At 37.3% G+C, this 20,983-nt stretch overlaps 1 protein-coding gene across 1 annotated transcript; it reads right to left on the bottom strand.

Moving 5' to 3' along the window:
• Positions 1–15,027: 15,027 nt before the first annotated feature.
• LOC594541 (PHD finger-like domain-containing protein 5A) lies at positions 15,028–18,988 on the bottom strand. Its single transcript, XM_793976.5, has 3 exons — positions 18,903–18,988; positions 16,345–16,535; positions 15,028–15,521 (listed from the first exon to the last, which is right to left on the bottom strand). Exons 1-3 carry the CDS (start codon positions 18,952–18,954, stop codon positions 15,432–15,434), a joined length of 333 nt encoding a protein of 110 aa, XP_799069.1. The 5' UTR covers positions 18,955–18,988; the 3' UTR covers positions 15,028–15,431.
• Between the last annotated feature and the right edge of the window lie 1,995 nt (positions 18,989–20,983).

The raw sequence follows: 20,983 nt of genomic DNA, 5'->3' as shown, positions 1-20,983 counted from the left end.
TGTAGAGTCTCTAGAGGATACGTACATACATTTCAATTAAAAAAAAAAGGATTCAAAAGCAGTAGGCTTCAGTTTCTGAATATCTTTAATAAAGTAATGCACTTTTTTGGGGAGGTGATCTATTTAATTTTCTCAAACGGACAATGAATGCATATCATTCGAGCATTAACCAAAATTACCCCAGTTTTTATTGTAAGGATTTTATTAGGTATAATCAATCACCACGTGCAAAGTACTGTTTTCTGAATATGCATTTTCAAAATTTGATTAAAGTTTAGTGGGTATGTCAATTAAAATGTTTTAATGGCTTTTTCATACAGTAATGTGGAAGAGCCACAGTTATGAATCAGCCATGGATGTTTGGACGTGGGATAGATGAGTGATAATTTATGAAGCGCTATATTTCTCTCGCCCTCTAATGAACAATACCTCATTAGTGCATACACATCTAGCCCGATTTCCGAATGCATGAACTACGAGAAAAGAGATGCGGCTGCTCCGAGCCAGGATGATAATGGATCATCCTTATTACGTAATGTAGAAAATAGAGAAGAGAAAGAGAGAGAGAAGAGAGAGAGAGAGAGAGAGAGAGAGAGAGAGAGAGAGAGAGAGAGAGAGAGAAGACAATGAGACACGCGGAGGATAACAATAAAGAGGGAAAATGAGTGAGGAATGATGCAAAGTGGTCTGTGGTATAAAACATCATTATTCATCGTCATTATCACAACATGATTTTAAGTAACAGGAGAGAAGAAGAAGGAGAAAAAGAAGGAGAAAGGGAAAAGAAGAAGAGAGAGAGGGGCAGGAGAATAGACGGGTACGATGGTCGATGTTTTGAAAATGAAGAGTGTGCCTTTAAGGAGGACGCAGATCGGACTAAATGATACGAGTCATCATTATGATTGTTTGACAGAGAAGTAAGCAATCAGAAATTTACTGCAACACCACGACAGTTTTTTTCTTCAATCTGATGTATAATATGTTCCTTCCTTCACTCTTCCTACTTATTTATACAAAGAAACGTGTACAAATGTGAAAGTATAGTTAGTCTGTGTTGACGTTCACAGTCATGCACAAAAGATATTTTCTTTTCGGGGTGTACTTGTCTAAAATTCCTTGAACTATTTTTTGTTGTTGCTTTAGATTTAATACCGTACGGTCAGAAGAATGTATGCACTGTGAATTTCTTTTATATATAACGCTGATATAATCATGATCATGAGCTGTAATAAACGATCTACATTGATCAATATTAATATGAGAATAACTTGTTACCAAAACATGTCGATCATTTTCAAAGTCAGAAAAGAACATTAATTCAAGAACAATTCGAGCAAGCTGCTTGAAGCTTTCACCATCTATATGTTTGACACGGACGTGTAGAATCTATACCATATAGCCTGGTGGTGTATACAACGGTCTTCTGTAAGCCAGCGCAAATATAAGAAAATTCGCGGGAATAAGAAGGAAGAAAGCACATGCACACCTCATACTCCACTTCAAATAAGAATGCATGCGCTTTATGGAGTATAGATTAATAGAATTGCAAGTAATTAAGTTAAGGCAGAGTAATGCCCTGTCACCGGGTATGACAGACGTACTGTGATGGGCAATGATGGGAGAACTGTCTCCGCTCCATGTTGAGGTAATGTAGTATATTCAAGCAGTGAAATCTAGTTAGGATATGAAACATGGGAAGTGCTTTCTACAAAGCTTCTTTTGACAGCTGCATGTTAATGGAGATGTAGGACCTGATAATAATATATATATATAGAGAGAGAAGAAGAAAAAGACAGTGAAACAGAGAGAGAGAGAGAGAGAGAGAGGGGGGGGGGGAGAAACAAAAAAAGCAAAACACATGGGGGAGGCAAAGTCATATTAAAATGACATGACTCCCTTCCATCCTCTGTGGCCTTGTTCATTCTTAATCTACCTAGCAAAACCAGGGCCCCTCCCTCGTCGATGACGCCATTGCACCCTCCATGGCTGGAGTCAGGCTACGCCCCTGTGTCCTCGTATTATCTGCAGCCCTAGAAGTATAGCTTTCTGATGGAAGACAGTCATACACACTCTCAATAATTGCATCCAATTTATCGCCCTTGACATATCGGTGTCTCCTCGTTCTTTCACGCGTCTTGTATTGTATGGTGAACGACACACATCCAAGCTTTCATGAAGTTTGCTCGATACATGGTCCAAATCATTTCTGCAATAAGGAGTGACATTTCGCCACGATTGAATACAGGTGCTCGATTCTCAAATCTAATACAGTGCAAATGTAGAAGGCAAATAACATTGCTGAGCCAATGAAATGTCGTCTACATCAAACACGCACTTCTCTCAATCCTATACTTAATCAATGTCTGTCAAAATGATGATATACATAAAGAGTAGTGAGAATTTCCTGTTCTCCTCCCCATTTCATCTCTCTCTTTCGCTCCGTCTATTAATTCAATTTTGTTTTCTTCTTTTCTATATAGGCCTGCACATATTGTCATTTTTCTCATCTAAATTCTTTTCTATCAGGGCTTGTTTTTTAATTTCAAGTTGCCGCCCCTTCTTCCTCATCTCCGTCATCTTATTTCGTTAATTTGTTTGAAATTTCTATACATCAACAATGAGGACATAGTTGTTTGGCACGCGTTGTTTGACGTTGGCACGCGATTTGAAGTCTGAATATGAAAAATTATATCACACAAACGTAAACAGAAAAGAAAAGCAGGATGAATTACGAAGGTAAATCCAAAAAGACATGGATAAATTCGAAAGTGATAGACTTGTGTTTTAAATTTGCACCTGACACCTTAAACAATTTTCAATAACGATGACAAACGAAACCATGTCTTTTTCTTCAACTTTATTCTTGAATTTCAATCAGTAACTATATGAATATTTTAGGCACAAACCTATTTGTATACATTCTATAGGCAAGATATTAAGGCTTCTTTTCTAAATAAATATATACATTATTCATTTGTTGCATTTCTAATACAAGTGTTAGTGTAAAGTGCATGTATAGTGGCAGACTACATGCCATGTTTGTATCACGTGATCAAGATGATTCACAATAATCATTACACTGAAACATCAAGATATCAACTGAAAGGATAGTGAAATGAACATGATAAGTAACACATCACGGGAGGTCCACCCCAATATTGACAAAAAAAACATTGAAAGTATGGCATTCTAACGATAAGAAAACAGATCAATGAGCATCTTGAGTGTAAGAGACAAAAAGCAAAACAAAAAAGCTTCAACCTTTTTAGTTTTTCATGATCATTATTCACATGGATTCTCTATTATGATTTACTTTGTAAGCTCTCTTCATCAATTTTTCAGTATAGGCCCATTATAGACTACAAACATTGATAAATCTTCCCTCTTTATCGTTGACTATAAAATTATATGAAATTGATTAATTTCATAGAAAGAGATCAGAAAATGTTTTGCAATAATGATATTCTTTCGGGTAGGCTATCGGTGTCACAATTTTTTTTTAAAGTGAAATGAATTTGTCCATAATTCTATAAAATATTTGAAAAGTACAATTCACCACGAAAATGATGTTGCTAATGCGATGGACTCAATCATCGTAAATGCTAGATTCTTCTTATACTCTGCAAGATCTTTCTCAAACTTTTGCTGGCTTTTCTTTCATTTTTGTAAGCTTTTATTAATATGAACCTATAATCAGAGTAAGCGATTCGTTTTCATCTTTATTGTACATAATCAACATCTCCTTTTCTTTTAATCATAAATTACGCAAATAACATTATATAGTAGTTGCATTTTAGGTATATTGTTAGTCACAGTCACAGTTGAACAAGGATCAATCTAATGTGTGGCCTTAAATCCTCTGATCGCATCTGAATTGCATTTTATGTTTTTGTGGTATTGCAAAGGATATAATCGAAATTGAGATGTCATAAAAAGAGAGTTAAATTTGAGGTACATCGTTTTCAGATTTTCACATTTAAATATTGCTTTGAGGTAAAATAGGCAAATATGTTGCTGTTGTTGTTGTTAATATCATTGTTTTTTATGTGAATTTATTGCAGTGTTAATTATTTTGTCTCATCAACTCAGTTTGAAACTAGAAACAATACAATTATCACTTCACTATCCTCATGAAACCCTTGATGTTCTTACAAGGACCGACGAACGATTACTCTCAAACATCAATGCCATTTTTAGCTAACAGACTATAATGAGGTACATATTATTCGAGAAAGAACCGTTGCTGTTTTCTCCCTGAAGTACAATGTTTATCACATTTACGGCTAACACGCCACTAGAGCCATTACAACGCTCACTCTGGTCGGTCATTATAGATAATCAACACTATTTAATGAAAGTGTGAGCGGTTCAATATCAAAGAAGAATGTTTAAGCACAAATTGAATTTACAAGTGAATATCAGTGATTATCTCTGCAACAAACAAAAGAAAGTTTATCATTCGTTGATGCGTATTGGTAAACGTATTACATTGGGCATCGTTGTCAACGTTTAATATCATACAAAAAGCATTATGAAGTGTATTTCTTATCGGTTATCTTATATGCTGTATCTTTTTTCAAAAATGCTATTGCGTAACTTAAGCAAAAGGGATACAATATACATTGCACAAATTGAGAACAATACATTATCTAGTAAGCATGAAAATAATGGAAATGACAAAACATTATGATTAATACAATCCTCTTAAAGCTTTAACTTATTAGTCGTCCAGTACGTTGGAATATTGCCTCATGGTGTTTTTCGGAGATCTGTGCATTCGTGTATACATCTGAACACATTGTGGACTCGACTAAAACTGATTGAAGATGATTGCAATAAGTCACACATTAATGATGGATTTTTTTTTATCCGTAAGTGTTTTTAACTTGGTCGAAATGACTAAAACATAATAATACCACATGCAGTGTTCTCGTTTCCCTGTCATGAGAGAGCAATGAGCATTATTATTCCTTTATAATTATTGAATTTATCGTCGAGTATTTAGATACTTTGCCTTAATTATTTTGATAACTATTGAAACACTTCTTTGATACGATTTTATAAACATTTTACAATATTGCTGAGTGATGTCATCATCATTATTTTGTTATATTGCTTTTGTGTTTGATGTTTGTATCATAATGTAAACAAATTTAGGAATTTTTGATTACTTTGTAAGACAGACATTATCAGCCTTGAGCTGCATGTCATGTTGTTGTTTTCTAATAAACCAATTCATTTCAATCCAATAATAAATAGCCGGGATTTAAAAGAAGATCTCAGATGAATATTCAAAGATACCACACAGAAATAACAGCAATACTATTGTACTGAATAAATTAATTTCAACAACAAAATCACCAACCTAAAGCCCTGCGGTGCCTAATGAAAGAAGATCTCTTTGGTAAAGCTATCATTATGCAGAACAGACTTTGCACAAACATGAATATTGCACATCCGGCATTCAAGATGACAATTAATCAACTTTTGGCCATTTTAATTAGACCTTGTACTCATTATTTTTCGTTAATGAATAAAGCCATTTTAGAATCCCCTTTAGGTTTCTAGTGATAATGTCAGATTACATTATGTATAAAGTCTCATGTTATGTTTCTTAAGGGAACAAAACGAGCCGATTTAATGTTCTGTGCATGCATACCCTCGGGTTAAAAGTTTTCTTAAAGGTAATACAAAGTTTTGGTATGGGGTCATGAATTTGGTTCAAATGAACATATTGGAAGCATATACGACCCTACAACATTCAGTGATACTTGTCGCGGTTGAACTCGAGTCCAAAGTTATGAAATTGTAAATAATAAACTCTTTATGTACAGTTGTATAGCTCCCGCTCAAGGACAAAATATTGATTAAGCCATAAAACAATGTTCTTGACTAAAATCGACCGATTGGCTATTTCCGTTTGGAAATTACATATCACAACTAGGCCTACGTATTCTGAGATTTGCATGGTCGCAGCTACCATTGTATGGCCGTAAGCGCTATTTGAAATGTATCAACATTTACCGGGAGCACAGATACATTTTGATATTCATTTTTTCTCAAAAGCAGAAGTGTTTTAAGTGCTAAATTTTCTAGTTCTTACAATACATCCACAGGGTCATCCAAATGTATCAAAATTGTAAAGAATCACTATTCAGCCAATTTTCAAAATTTCCCAAAACTTTGTATTACCTTTAAAACATTCCTTTTAACAATGATAACACAACTAACTACAATGGAAGTAGAGTGCATCCATATTGCAGGAACGATTTCATCTTAACATGCGACAATTAAACTAAATGTGCTGACCCATCATCGTAGAAAAACGACTCATTAAAAAGAACACACTTAATTCCCAGTTATTGCGGACAAGTGCCTTATAGCATGCCCCCTCCAAGATCAACATCTAGAGCTACATAAAAGTGATATAATAATTAATCTTTGAGTTAAACTGTCTTGTCATGCTTAATGAACATGCTCTTTGATCGCATGTGCTTCGTGTTGATGTGATGTCATCACTTGAGGAGAAACGGTGATGGATTCACCCCGTGTAAACTATCCATTATAGCTCTGAACTCTGGACTGCATTTAACATTCAAAGTCATGTCAGGTGGAGTGTACTTCGCGATCTTTAAGATGGATTTATTCGGCTTCTTTTCAGTCAGAGGTGGCTTCTTAGGCGGGCTTACATCGTCTCCTGATGTGGGGGCTTGCTTGTCTGTGTTTGTACTTTCTGCTGGCTTGTTTTCCGGTTTAGTTTGTCCAATTTTAGGCAGTGTTGTAACTGGCTTAGCTGTGAATTGTGGTACTTCTTTCTTCTCCGTTGAGAACGATTTATCAGTAATGGTAGACTTGGCTTGTTTCCTAACTGGAGAGAGTTGACCGTATTTGCCACCAGCAAAACCATTATCAGTCGCTTGTTGTCTACGAAGTTGCGCACGATAAGCATTCTTAAATGGCTGTCTGTTGGCCTGTACAAACATGGCAAACTCCTCATCAATGTTCAGAATGCAGATAGGTCCAAACGAAACATGCTTACCTTCTCCCTTCTGCTGGTGATTCTGTTCATTACTTTCCTTCTTCTCACCCTCTCCAGGTTTATTCGTGGAATCAGGACCACCCTTTTTGTTACATTGTCCAAGTTTAGGTAGCACTTTAGGCACAGGTCGCTTCGGTCGATAACCCGTAGAGGACAGTGCAAAGCTTAACTTGTTATAATCTGATATCCGTGGCATCTTTCTTCTTCGCAGTTGCAATTCTTTCTTGGTCTCTGATCTCAGCTTCCTCTCTCTGACTTTCCCAATTAGCGAGGACCTTGCCGTCGTATTTATCCCGCCAGTTGCATCTTTTAGGACAGGTTTAAGCAGCTCATCAGGTTTGATCATGTTGCCTTCGGGCAGCATATCGAGGGCTGCGATTTCCTTGGATAGCCTAAGACGTCGTCTTTCCAGTGTTCTTTTATTGGTAGCGACGTCAAACGGTTCATTCATGAGATTATGGAGAGGTGATTTCTTAGGTCCACCTCCCCGAGCCGCGGCAGCTCTGAATTCTGGTAGCTTGTCTGTTTTGATGGGTGAGAACTTACCGTAAGTATAAGATGCATCGTTTCGCTGAGCATCCTTCCTCATTAGCGATTCGATGACTCGATCCCTTCGATCTCTAAGCAGCTTCTGAGCCGATCTGTCCGGTAATTGCTTGGTCTTTACAGACATCACCTGGCGATTTTGAATCATGTTTTCTCGTGATCCATGTTTGGTAGCTTTTGCTATCTCGGTAAGAGCATGCACCGCTCCATTTGGTATCGATTGCGGACTGTTGATTGTTGTATTGGAGTTTTCAGACAATATGTTACCAATTTTCCTTACAGTGCCATTAGATGTAAACAGTGGCGTTTCAAATTTATTCTCGCGTGGACTTTCTTTCGTACTGATATCCAGCGACTTACTTGTTTTTAATCTCTTCTCTGGCTGATTCCTATTTGTTTGTCTGAACATGGTTTTACCTTTACTACCACCGGCGACACTACCATCCCTACCACCTTCCTTGTTTTCACTGTGACTAGTTGTTAGGAGATTGGTTGATGATGAAGACTCTTCGCTATTCATATGACTGCTATCATCCGCAGCATGTTCAGCAGCGTGATCAAGTTTTGTATCTTCCTCGCTAGAATTTTCAATTTTTGATTGTGAGGTGTCTCTGGGGTGTTTTGACTTATTATCATCTCCGACATTATTACCAGCACCTTCAAGTTTTGAAAAGTTGATATTGTCCGTCTTTGTTTGTGATGAGTTTGCAGAATGGTTTGAATTGACGTTATCTTTCCCTGAGTCGTTATCACCATCGAGTTCTCTATCTTCCTGATTAACATTGTCCACCATCGACGAGTCTCCTGAGTTGTTTGAATTATTATTATCTCCAAAAGATTCACCCCCGCCTCCACCACCACCGCCATCATCCTCATCGTCATGCTTCTCATCCTCACCATCACTCCGAGGATTAGACACCGTATCTTTCATTAACGAGCCTCGCGGATGGTTTTCATCATTCCTTACATCTCCATCACCACCATCAACCTTTGCATCCTCCGTCGCAGTTTCTTGATCATTATTATTTGTTAGTGATTTGTCTCCGGGATCAATACCACCATCTCGAACACCACCACTACTATCATCATCATCTTCACCATGTTCACCAGCAGGTTGACTTTTGTTATCCATGTTTATCGGTGAACCGTTCTCCTCCTTAGTATCGCTCATGATGTTAATCTCACCTCTAGTCTTCTAGACAGGCATATTATCACAAAACGTATCGTGTCTTACTTCATCCTGGTAGTTATTATTAAATCTTCTGACAAGCGAAAAACTTCCTCATGACAGAATGCTTCGAAATATTTAATTTTGAATAATTTTTTCTCGTGTAGGTTCATGAAAAGTTCGATGCGTTGAAGCGAGAAGAGCAGAGCGAGAAAGCGTCTCCTCCTCCTCCACCCATCACCAATCAGTGATGAGAGTCAAGACATTGGGAGATTAATATGAGCGAAGGAGATGGAGAGGTAAGATGAAGACTGTGCGCACAATCTGACGCTGTTGCACTTCTCTTTCTCTCGACCGCCTCAGAGTTATTAGCCGATAAATGCGTCTCGACAGACACGAGATTGAGCTCTGTTTGCTCTCTCTCTCTCTCTATATATCTCTCTCTTTCTTTCTTCTCTCTCCCTCTCTTTCTCTCTCTCTCTCCCTCCGTCTCTCTCTCTCTCTCTCTCTCTTTCTCTCTCACACTCTCTTCTTCTTCTTCTTCTTCATCTTCAATTCGTTGCTATTCTCCCTCTTTTATATTTCATTCTCTCCCCTGTTTCATTTTCTTTATCACTTCTCCCTTTTCCCTATAGACTATTATGCTCTCTTTCTTTCTCCCCTCTCTCTCTCTCTCTCTCTCTCTCTTTCTCTCTCTCTCTCTTTCTCTCTCTCTCTCTCTCTCTCTGCCTGCTATGCTATATAATGCCCTGCTCTGACTCTTTATTTCTCTCTCTGTTCCCTCTCTCTATGTTTCTTTCTCTCCTTTGTCTTCCTAATCACTTTCTCCCATTCTCCCTATAATACTACATACTCTCTCTCTCTCTTTATCCCCCTTTCCTTTCTCGATTCGTTTCTCTCCCTTCTCATTTATATCCTTCTCCCCCGCTCTCCCTGCATTTCTCTATCTATCCCTCTATCATCATTTATAGTATACCTATATCTTTTTTCCCTCTCGTTTTTCTCTCCCTTCTCTTTCTCTCTCTCTCTCTCTCCCTCTCTCTATCCATCTGTATAATATAGATAATTATCTCTTCGTCTCCTCTCTTTCCTCTCTCTCTCTCTCTCTCTCTTTCTCTCCCTCTCTCTATCTACCCATCTTTATAGTATCTCTCTCTCTCTCTCTCTCTCTCCCCCCCTCTCTCTATATATCTTTCATTCTTTCTCTTTCTCCTATTATGTGTTCATCGAATTAGGGGCGCTATCATCAGTACGGAATAATGAATATGAAATGTAGAAAAGTCCGCCGCTTGTCTAATAATGGCTGCGGTGCCTTACATTTTCGATACAAACGCCTCAAAATTAAAATGGCATTAGAAGTAGAGTGCGTGTTGCTTAGTAACGAAGGGATTAATGCTCTTTGTCAATCATCTGGTCGTTGATCAGGTTAGAATGGTAGTATATGATGTAAAACATTACTGCAAAAAACAACAACAAAAACGTATCCAACGTAAATGTATGAACGAGTCTGACCAACTTTGGGGCAATAATAGCTCAACACGGATGATTGTTGCCCATATTGGAATAAAAAATGAACGTGAAATTGGCTGGGCATTGCACAAATGCCAAAATGATGGTCAGACATGACTGTCTAAACTGTCCTTAAATGTTGGGCAGTTTTTACCAGTTTTATTCAGCAGTTTTAATAGTGTATTCAAAATAATAGTTTATCGAAATGGTTTATGTTTTACAGAAAGGCAGATTTTAAAGAGGGTCATACAGGAATGGGAAATAAAGTGTGTTCGTGTTCTTTTTGGCCTAACTTCTTCTTAAAGTCCTTCACAGTACATGCCATCATTTGTTAGATGACTTGTAGGGATCCATTCTTTGAAATGCTAGAGCGTCGTAATAGCAGCACAGCCGCAGTAAAGCCGGGGTAATAATCTCCAAGTTTGGAAGCGCTTAGTGATTCTAATAAGCGCTATATAAAAACTGAGTATTATTATTATATAGTCTTTAACATGGATAGTAAATGAAGAAAAATGCATCTTTTCATTTGATAACCTTGTGAAAACTACTTATTTCATTGCTTTATGATGCACGATGTTGACATGTAGCTCTCTTCGTATTACCCAACACTCTTCTCTCATCGGCGGTCAGCATGTCCAATTAGTCTGCATCCCTTCACACAAACAACACAAATATACCTAGGGGTTGAGATTACATAGGGGTTTATATAAAGACGGGAAAATGACGCATGCTCCATTTGTCGAGTATCTAGTTATTATTTGTTTGCAATCGTGTGATAAACAATATAGAAATAATAGCAAGAGAGGAATGAATTGATGTAGATGACGGTGGTGGGAAGGAAGTATTGAGAGACTCAAGATGGACTACGATGAGGAAGTATAATGAAGGATGATGACGGTGTTGAGTAGGAGGTATGGTTTGATGAGAGACTCGAGATGGACTACGATGAGGAGGTCGAGTGAAGCATGATGACGGTGTTGAGAAGGAGGTATGGTTTGATGTGGGACTAGAGATGGACTACGGTGTGGAGGTCGAGTAAAGGATGATGACGGTGTTGAGTAGGAGGTATGATTTGATGAGGGACTCGAGATGGACTACAATGAGGAGGTCAAGTAAAGGATGATGACGGTGTTAGGTAGGAGGTAAGGTTTGGTGAGGGACTCGAGATGGATTTCAATGTGGATATCGTGTGAAGGATAATAACAGTGCTAGATGATTAAAGAATTGTGTCACGCAGGAGCAATTATTAATTATAAGAGGAAGAGAGAGAGAGAGAGAGTGTGAGAGAATGTGAGAGAGAGAGAGGGGGGGGGGGAGAGGGAGGTAGAGAGAAACAGAGGGAGAGAGAGAGAAACAGAGAGACAGGGAGCAAGAGAACGGAACGTTGAGGAGTATCCCAGAAGAAGAAGAAGAAGAAGAGAAGAGAGAGAGAGAGAGAGAGAGAGAGAGAGAGAGAGAAAAAAAACTTGTAATGCCTTAATTTCTTTCAATAAGCCATTTTATGAAAAAGCAGAACTGTAGCTCCTCCGAAAAATTGAGTGCAAGTTTACCTGAAAGAATATGAAATTGCTGTAAGAATTGACATTTACACTACTCCAAGCTATAATCCTTGCTGTACGTTACGCGTGCCGGTATGACGTTTGCATTCGTCAATAGTCTGAACTTCTTTTCATCAAAACACGTTATGAAATCCTGATGAAAAGGTATATATAACAAGGCTTAGCGGCAAATATTGGTCCCAAGGTAGTACGTCATGTAGGCTTATATTGACCATGCACTTAATTATATACATTTATAACACAATGTTTCATGCATTTTAAAAACTACTTTCGTAATCCTTTTTGTTCTCTCTCTCTCTCTCTCTCTCTCTCTTCTTTTTCATAGGTTAGACATTTAGCACGTTATAAGAAGCTTTAATTACATGTTACGATTTTCCCATCCAGTACAAGTTGACTATGTTATACATTCAATATCTTTATAAATAATTTCGGTTCAGTTGGTCTGTGGAATGCCACCTATCTCTAATTATCTTATCAGAATTACCTTCACTGAATCCCCCCCCCCCTCTTTTTTTCGCTTCCTCTGTATGTATGTCTCTCTCCATCTCCCTCTTTCGTTCTCTACATACGTCTGTCTCTCCCTCTCTTTCTTTCTCTCCTGCTGTATGTCTGTCTCTCTCCAACTCCCTCTCTTTCTTTCTCTTCCTCTGTCTCTCTCCATCTCACTCTCTTTCTTTCTCTCCCGCTGTTTGTTTCTCTCCATCTCCCTCTCTTTCTTTCTATCCCGCTGTATGTCTGGTCTCTCTTCAGTTCCCCTCTCTCTCTCTCCTCCTCTGTATGTATGTCTCTCTCTCTCCACCTCCCTCTCTTTCTTCCTCTTCCTCTGTCTCTCTTCACCCTCCTCTCTTTCTGTCTCTTTCCACCTCCCTCTTCCTGTCTGTCACTCTCTTCCTCCGTCTGTCTGTCTCTCTCCACCTCCCTCTCTTCCTTTATCTTCCTCTGTCTGTTTCTCTCTCCCTTTCTTTATCTTCCTCATCTGTCTCTCTCCACCTCACTCTTTCTCTTCATCTGTCTGTCTCTCTCTGTCCGTCTCTCTCCACCCCTCTTGTTCTTTCTCTTCCTCTGTCTGTCTGTCTGTCTCCACCTCACTCTCTTTCTGTCTCTGTCCCAGTCTTTTTCCCCTTTTCTCTTTCACTCATCTATCTCTCTCTCTTTTTCTTCCTCCTCTTTCCCATCGTTTTTCAGTCTATTTGTGTTGTTCTTGTAAAAACAGCTTAGTCAGTAAGTTGAGAGAGAGAGAGAGAGAGAGAGAGAGAAAATAAAGTATGAAAGAAAGATAGACAGATATTATGAGCGATAGACAAAGTGACAGAATGTGTGTGTGTGTGTGTGTGTGTTCAAATGAGCAGAAAAGAGGATAGAAACATGACAAGCAACTTTGACATACATTAAAAATATATAGAACATCATGTCATTTCCAGTGCTTTTATTAAAAATGTACAAGACAGAAAACAAGATTATTCATCTTTAGTTATGGATCATGAGTGTGTGAAACAATGAACAGCTGAAAGCATAATAAGTTCTGAACGTTAAAAATAATATTTCTCGGAAACAAGTCTATTTAACATAATCATGATAAATGGAACAAGAGTGGAATTTCAAAACAGGCAAAGATGAATAAAAAAAGACATGGAACCACAGGTATAGCCTATTAAACAATATGATCATTCCTCTCTTGCTATAAGCACATGTCCCTTTTCCTGATGACACATATGGATACACATAAATGTAACTCCCGGGATAGACATAATTGAATTACGCTGGAACAAGCTTGCAACGTTTCTTATAAATACATGTACAGGTGTGAACATCCAACAGAGATTCATGAATGAATGTTAAAATACCATAACTTTCATTCCTTTAAATGTTATAAAGGTATTCTTCTTTCTAAAAGTAGCCATTGATGACCATTTATGCTGAAAAATTCATATACTTAATCTCATCTTTAAATTACACTTTATAAAGTCTGGACGAGGGGATTATGATAACCCTCGACAGGGCTTAGGGTATGAGTAACTGAATTTAATAACAATAAAAAATATAATAAATCATGTCAACATTTCCCCAAAAGACCTTCACAGTACTACTGCAAAACCAGAAAGTATTGCGACACGAAACATTTAAAAATTAAGAACATGCCATGTTAGCGACAAGAATTTCTGGTTTTAAAGAAGTATGTTTTTCCTCAAGTGGCAGGTTTTCATTGTAACTGATGCCTTATTCACCTCATAAAGCCCCACTGCACTACTTATAGCTACTTGTGCCCGATATATAGCAAACAATGCCTAACCGGTAACCATTGGTCCCCATGATCCCCTTTTTCTTATGTTAATTGAGAGGTGATTTGATGAGATAGCCACCTGTCAGTGACCAAACTGGGTGGTCTAATCCCTACTGGCAAAACCAGTACAGACGGGATTTAAAGAGTAAATACTTGATTCCATATCATTGCTAGATCCCAAGACCTTCACTTATCCTAGCTTAATGATAATTATCTTTATAGTCCATTAAAGCAAGATAACAAAATACTTAAAAGGGATCCCAAGAAAATGTAAAGTTAAGCCTATATGTTGTACTCTATATTGTCAAAAGAGGGCAGCATATAACACTCAATGCATACATGATTGATCCCTATCTCATCAGACGTGAAGACCCAAACCAAAAAGGAGATTTGATGGGGGATCTAAGTGAATTTAACTGTCTATCAAGTGACTGTGTGGGTAACAAATCTCATTTCTTTTTTTAACTTAAACAACAATACAGGTTCTAGGTGATAAACAAACATGCAGTCATTGAAAAATCAGACAAATCAGTTTTAATTCAATTCCTCCTAAACACATTCAGAGATAATTCTTGGGTCTTATTCCTTACTCAGATGTGGGTTGGAATCGGGAATTGTTTTGGTACAGAATTTCAAAATGATAATAACAACAAATAATTATAGAAAAAATATAAAATTAAACATATATTTCCCAGAACAAAAGAAAATATACATGTATGTAAAAGAGGTGATGATAAGTAAGAAAGGTTCACTTCCTATCATATACAGTCAAACCTGCTTTAGTGACCACCTGTATAGGAGGACCACATGTTTGGTTTCCCTTGAAAATGGTTTCTCTTTGAAACATGTACTACAGGAACCTGTAAATAAAGACCACCTGCAAATAAAGACCACCTGCCTATAAAGACCACATTTCTTGTCTTCCTTGATCACGTGAGCTGCCATCTGGGTTTAAAGTCCCTCCATGAAGAGCACATTTATTTGGTGATCTGATATTTGTTCTAGGATTTACTTTCAACACATATTGTCTTTTGAATGGCCTGAAAGGTGTTTAGTATGTGTTGAAGTATATGAGATAAGGCCTGTCCGGCTATTTGGGCTCGGCTTGCAATAAGGTCTCAGTAAGGGTTAGGGTTAGGTAGGATTGAGTCCAGGATGAGAAGTTCAATGAGTGACAATGAGAAACAGTTCCTGAATAATCATCACTGTACCTTATTTATCAGCTATGTTTCAGCATCTCACAAAGACTCAAGACTACCCATAACTACCCATAATCAACAACATAGCTACAAGACTTAGATTATTTACAAAGGTTTGTCCGCTATCACATCATCTCTTCTTGAATCCATATTTCTTTCTCTCATAGAACAGATCTGTCTTGGAGCTTCCTAGGTTCACAATCTTAGGGCAGCCATCTCTCTGTAATACAAGTAGAAATAATAAAACATAGAAGTTGTCATTTGAAATGAATTTCATGGTTCAACAGTGACACAAATAAATAGGTTTTGTGGGGATAAACCTCAGGTTACAATCAATAAAGTGTTAAATGTTTCATCTTAATGACATCGATTGTGTGTGTTATACCAGAATGACATCATAAGTTATTCATAACCATATTTATTGGATTCTAGTGTTTCATGGATGAAGCATTTTAGTAACATTTCCCAACATCCTTAAAATATGCACTGTTGATTAAATTCATATCTATCATGTAATATTAAAAGCAGAACCATTTAGTGTGTGAGAGAGAAAGAGAGAAAAAAAAAAAATCCATTTTCAACAACAAGAGCATGTCATGAAATGCTTCTTGTTCTTGTCAGCTTGTTTAACTAATATTTGAACAAAAATCCACTATCAAGCAACAAAGTTGTGATAGACGGTACCAATATGTGACAATGATAAAACAACAGATCAATATTAACATTTGTACGGTTTTGTTTTATACCCGAAAAAAGAATTAGAGAGAATGTCTTTTAATTCCTCCCACACTGAGAACTAATAGTTGACAGGCACAAACCCCTTGTCATTTGTGATTCAGAGTGTCTGAACTAAGGGGCTACGTTGTTCACCCTGAATGCGGACTATGTAATCAAGCTGCTCCCCAGCCAGAGACTGACATAGGTAGGCTCTGCTCAAAATTCCATGGGATTGTGTGTAAGTGTCAAATTAGCATCTGTGCCTGGTGACTGGTGAACTATCTTTAGCAATAAGAATATAAGATATACCTTGGTGTCGTACTTACATCTTTCTCCTGTATAGTACACTCTTTGCAGTAGTAAGCATCTGATACTCCTGGTCCTCCACAGATAACACATCTGCCCTGGTAGGAACCATAGTTACACTCATCACAGATCCTCACCAATGTGCATGGTCTCACGTAAGAATCACAGATCACACACTTCCCATCGCACTTCTCACATAGTCTACCAATAGCTGTTGGGTAAGAAAAAGAACAAACACATTGGTTATGATTGGTAATTATAACGGCTTAGTAATTTATCATATGCCTCTTTGCACTATTCAGGGAAAAAGATAGAGAAATAGAGAGAGAGAGAGAGAGAGAGAGAGAGTACCGGTGTATGGGATTTTGTAAGTTACGAGGAGAGCAGGCAGACAAACACAACTCTGGAAATGAAATTTGCAACAAATTAATAAAGCTCCTTTAACATAGGCATGTATGGCATCATGGAGTAATCTGATGCACTGTCATAGTGACAAGCTATTTTTGGTGTCTTCCTGCGGCACTTTTAGACATGAGAAAGGAAGGGCAAAACGTGGCTACACTACAGGGTTGATTTTCTACCTTTCTATCTTCATTCACTAGCACAAAGTAAATATTTGCTCATGTTTTCTAACTAATTTGCAAGTCCTTCTTAGATCTTTCTAAGAGGCAGATTTTACATTCTTCTTGATTTCATTTGCTTGATTTCATTTGCTGGAAGTTCATCTGTTCATCATGCTCTGCATTTTGCAGAAAAAAGAAACCATCTTTTGAAATATATTTATTTTGTCATGGACTTTGATTTTCTTCATTGAGTGAGTTAACCTCCCCGGGATGTGCCACTTCATAAATAAATCTTACTGGCAAATAGCACCGATTACCAGTAAAGAAAATTGAATAACAACCAGTAAATACACATTCATATGAAACATCATTTCACTTAAACCAAAATCATGGTGTTTGTTCAGAACTGTGACCACACTTTGGACCAGTGACTCCAGGGCAGTGACTCCAGGGCAGGGACCAGTGCGGATGTTTGCAGTAAAACCTGGGAGAAAGTGTCATTATAATGTCTTCGTTTTTAGGAAAAATACTCCAAGAAAGATAATAAAATTGACATGAAACAGGTGAGAAAGATAACAACTTTTAAATCATGACCGTTATTTGAACAATATTGTGGAAGACTTAGTTGACTTTTGGTGTGTTATAGTAAGGAATCTCCACGCCAAAGTCAAGGGTCCAAAGTATGGTCACAGTTCAGAACAAGCGCCAAAATCGCTCCCTATCATGAAAAAAAAAATGTCCTAATTAAAGCCCCACTGCACTACTTATAGCTACTTGCGCCCTCTATATAGCAAACAATGCCTACTCTGTGCCTGTTGGTCCCCCAGGCCATGATTCCCTTTTTCTTGTGTTAATTAATAATTGAGACCAAGTTTTTGTGGCTAATTTGATTACTGAGAGTACCAAGACTAAAAGTATTGGTGGAAAAAAAAATAGCATTGGCCATTGTGGTGAGGTGGCCTAAAACATCAGCAGGATTTGTAAATAACTTTGTCATAATTTTGAACTTCAAAGTTCAAATTCAACTTGGAGTTGGATTTTATCAGGAATATCTCACCAGTTAAAACTAGCGATTGAAATGTTTCTCGGCCACTAGGGAGTAGGGGCTCATAATGCATTTCTCCATCTTCATCTAATGTGAGTTTAACTGGCACTGCAGCTGGTACATAGAACTTTGCGGTGAGAGAGGGCCTACTTAACTTAAGCGCAACTAGTTGAGTTCGACGATGGCAATGTCAATACGTAATTACATGTATGTCACACCATGGGCATGGAGATTTTGACATGTCATGCTTTAAACAGGTGACGCACTTCACACATAACTGACGCACATGTGAAATACTGAACCTTTTAAGGATGCTGAAAAAAATGATAAGAGATAGGCCTAGTCTAGAGGGTTTGACTGAAATATCATAATTTTAGTATCGCCGTACGGAAAATCGCAAGCTTTCTCCTCCCACAAACATTGAGTGAATGGGAGCCAGCGTTAGCCAATAAGAAGGGCCCTTGTCGGCGCCAATTAAGTAAAATTACTCTGCAATTTGCTGAGATCTGATGCGTTAAATGTAGGCTTTAAGTTTTGCGCAGGGAAAAAAATACACGGGGGATCGGGGCAAATTAGCTCTAGAAATTAAATGCCAAAAAGAGCCCCCGAAAGTCATAAAACTTAAAAGAGCACAAAAAAATTGCAAAGAGTTCAATGCAAAACAAATTAAAGAATATTATTTTCATGCAAGCGAGCTTGAAAAGTAGCCCCCGAAATGATTAAAATATTTTTTCCCTGGTTCTGGGTGCGCGTGGCTGGTGTGCTTTTGTTTTGGAAGTAAGATTAGTAGCAGAATTAACACACATCAAAATAAGGGGATCGGACTGAAGACAAATTTCCAACGATAGACTTTCGTTTCTATTTCTGGTTCATCCTGCAATTTCAAGAAGTATTTTAAATTGATTACATCGTTACTAAACTTATTTTGCAATGAAACGTAAATAAGGTGTTAAACGTAAGAACGACTTACCGACACCAGGCTGTTTACGACAAAAAATAAGGTCAGGATGATGTTTGGCCATGTTTCTCAATTTTGAATATCTGCTGCATACCACAGATGGCGCTATAACGAAAATTCATAGGGATTTTGATTATCCACTGTTACATGCAAGAAAAGAAAAAGTAGAATCATGTATAATCTGAGCTTTTTCTATGTTGTTCCGTGATTGATGTAATTCATAAGAGTCTTGTATCAAAAATCTTGTTTTATATTACTTATTGTGATAATTTCTTGTTATGTGAAATTATGAGGAAGGAAATAAAATATCATTTAAAACAAACAAAGAATGTTTGATATTTTGTATTTATGTTGTTATATTTTGGTTGATATTAAAAATTAAAAAAAAACATTTTTTTTAAAGCGACGAAAGTTAGGACATAATTATGCAGGCGCACTAACTGATGGTCGCAGTTCCAATGCATTTTTTTGATTTGTCAAAATTATTCACATGCTGGGGGCAATTCCTGTCAAATTATATGCACATGAAATACCTCGTTTTTTCACAGGCCCATATAAGGGACTTTTAGATTCGCACGACGACATAGTGGACTGCTACGTGTGACATCCTTATAAGGCACTGCGATGTCCTTATAAGGCACTTGAAGTGCCTTATAAGGACGTCAAACGTAGCAGTCCACTATGTAGTCGTGCAAATCTAAAGAGGATGTTGAGATGGGACGCTGTAGAAGTGGGATACCTCATCTAACTAAAAAAATGAGTATATAAATGTATAAATAAATTTAAAGATTGATTTAGTTTCAATCCAACTAACTTTTAAAACTGTTATGTTTTTTTTCTAAGTACATTTACAGTTATACCATATTGTACTTTAATCATCACCTCTTTTTTACGATTCCGGCCCCGCCCCCCCCCCCTATTTTTCGGCGTTCACTCTCAAAGGTTTTACCTGTGTAGCCTACCACTTAGTGTTCTGAACACTACACACAGAATATATATTACCCAATATTTTGCGATAATATTTCTTATGGTGTAAGCTAAATCTTAAAATTGGTATTTTGGGTGTATATCACGTTTTTCTTGTTACCCCTACCAGTCTTTCAAAAGTGATTTGCGATGTTGCATTGCACCATTTTTAGGCTTTATAGATAAACAATGACAATGAAGTCCATATATTGTACATATATATTATTTATGCTATTAAAGACAATAAATTACTTGGAATAAAAAACTGGTGTCATAAATGAATTTCTCGTCATAGAAAACCCTTGAAAAGTCCTATTATCCATATTTTCAGGCTTCCTAAATTGAGATTAGCAACATTATTACATATTGCACATATATGCTAATTGGAATATTATGCTAATTATGCTAATTATACTACATATACATGGAATATCTTCTCATGAATTAATGATTAGTCTTTCAAAAGTGATTTACAATGTTGCATTGCACCATTTTTAGGCTTTATAGATAAACAATGACAATGAAGTCCATACATTGTACATAATTATGCTAATTATGCTGCTTAAGACAATTACATTACTTGGAATAAAAAACTGGTGTCATAAATGAATTTCTCGTCATAGAAAACCCTTCAAAAGTCGTATTATCCATGTTTTCAGGATTCCTGGATTGAGATTAGCAACATTTGTATTGCATTATGCTAATTAGATGATTATGCTAATATGGCTATTAAAAAAGTTGCTCAAGGTTGCCAAGCTGGCAACCAAGCTGAATTTACTTCAATACCCATCTAGAATACAAATCAACAAAAAAACCTTGTACTTATCATTTTTTCCAGGTCTGAAAAACTTCTACAGGACTATACGTGTACAACAATCCTACCCGTTCTTCTATCCTAGCTCTTCTACCATCCTGAAACCTACCAACCCCCTACCCGTTCTTTCATTCTACCTCTACTACAATCCTGCCTCTAACACTATACTCCCCCTATACCATCCTATCTCTACCACCACCCTACCTGTTCTTCAATCCTACCTCTACTACGACCCTTAAATGCATAATGTAAAAATAATTATAAAGTTCTACCATGACGTTAACGCGGGGGTGCCTTTGATATTTTATTGGCT

This window comes from Strongylocentrotus purpuratus, unplaced genomic scaffold (assembly GCF_000002235.5).
Source record: "Strongylocentrotus purpuratus isolate Spur 01 unplaced genomic scaffold, Spur_5.0 spur5_scaffold_14, whole genome shotgun sequence".
NCBI lineage: Eukaryota > Metazoa > Echinodermata > Echinoidea > Camarodonta > Strongylocentrotidae > Strongylocentrotus > Strongylocentrotus purpuratus.
Note: the sequence above shows the minus strand (reverse complement) of the source record. Positions and strands in the feature narration are given on the sequence as shown.

Bases quoted from the DNA above. Each gene is read 5' to 3' on its own strand.
- LOC594541 (XM_793976.5), bottom strand. From the start codon at position 18,954: ATGGCCAAACATCATCCTGACCTTATTTTTTGTCGTAAACAGCCTGGT. The intron at 16,536-18,902 runs GTAAGTCGTTCT...CTTACCCAACAG, and splicing joins TCGTAAACAGCCTGGTGTCG to CTATTGGTAGACTATGTGAG. The intron at 15,522-16,344 runs GTAAGTACGACA...CTTGTATTACAG, and splicing joins GTACTATACAGGAGAAAGAT to AGAGATGGCTGCCCTAAGAT.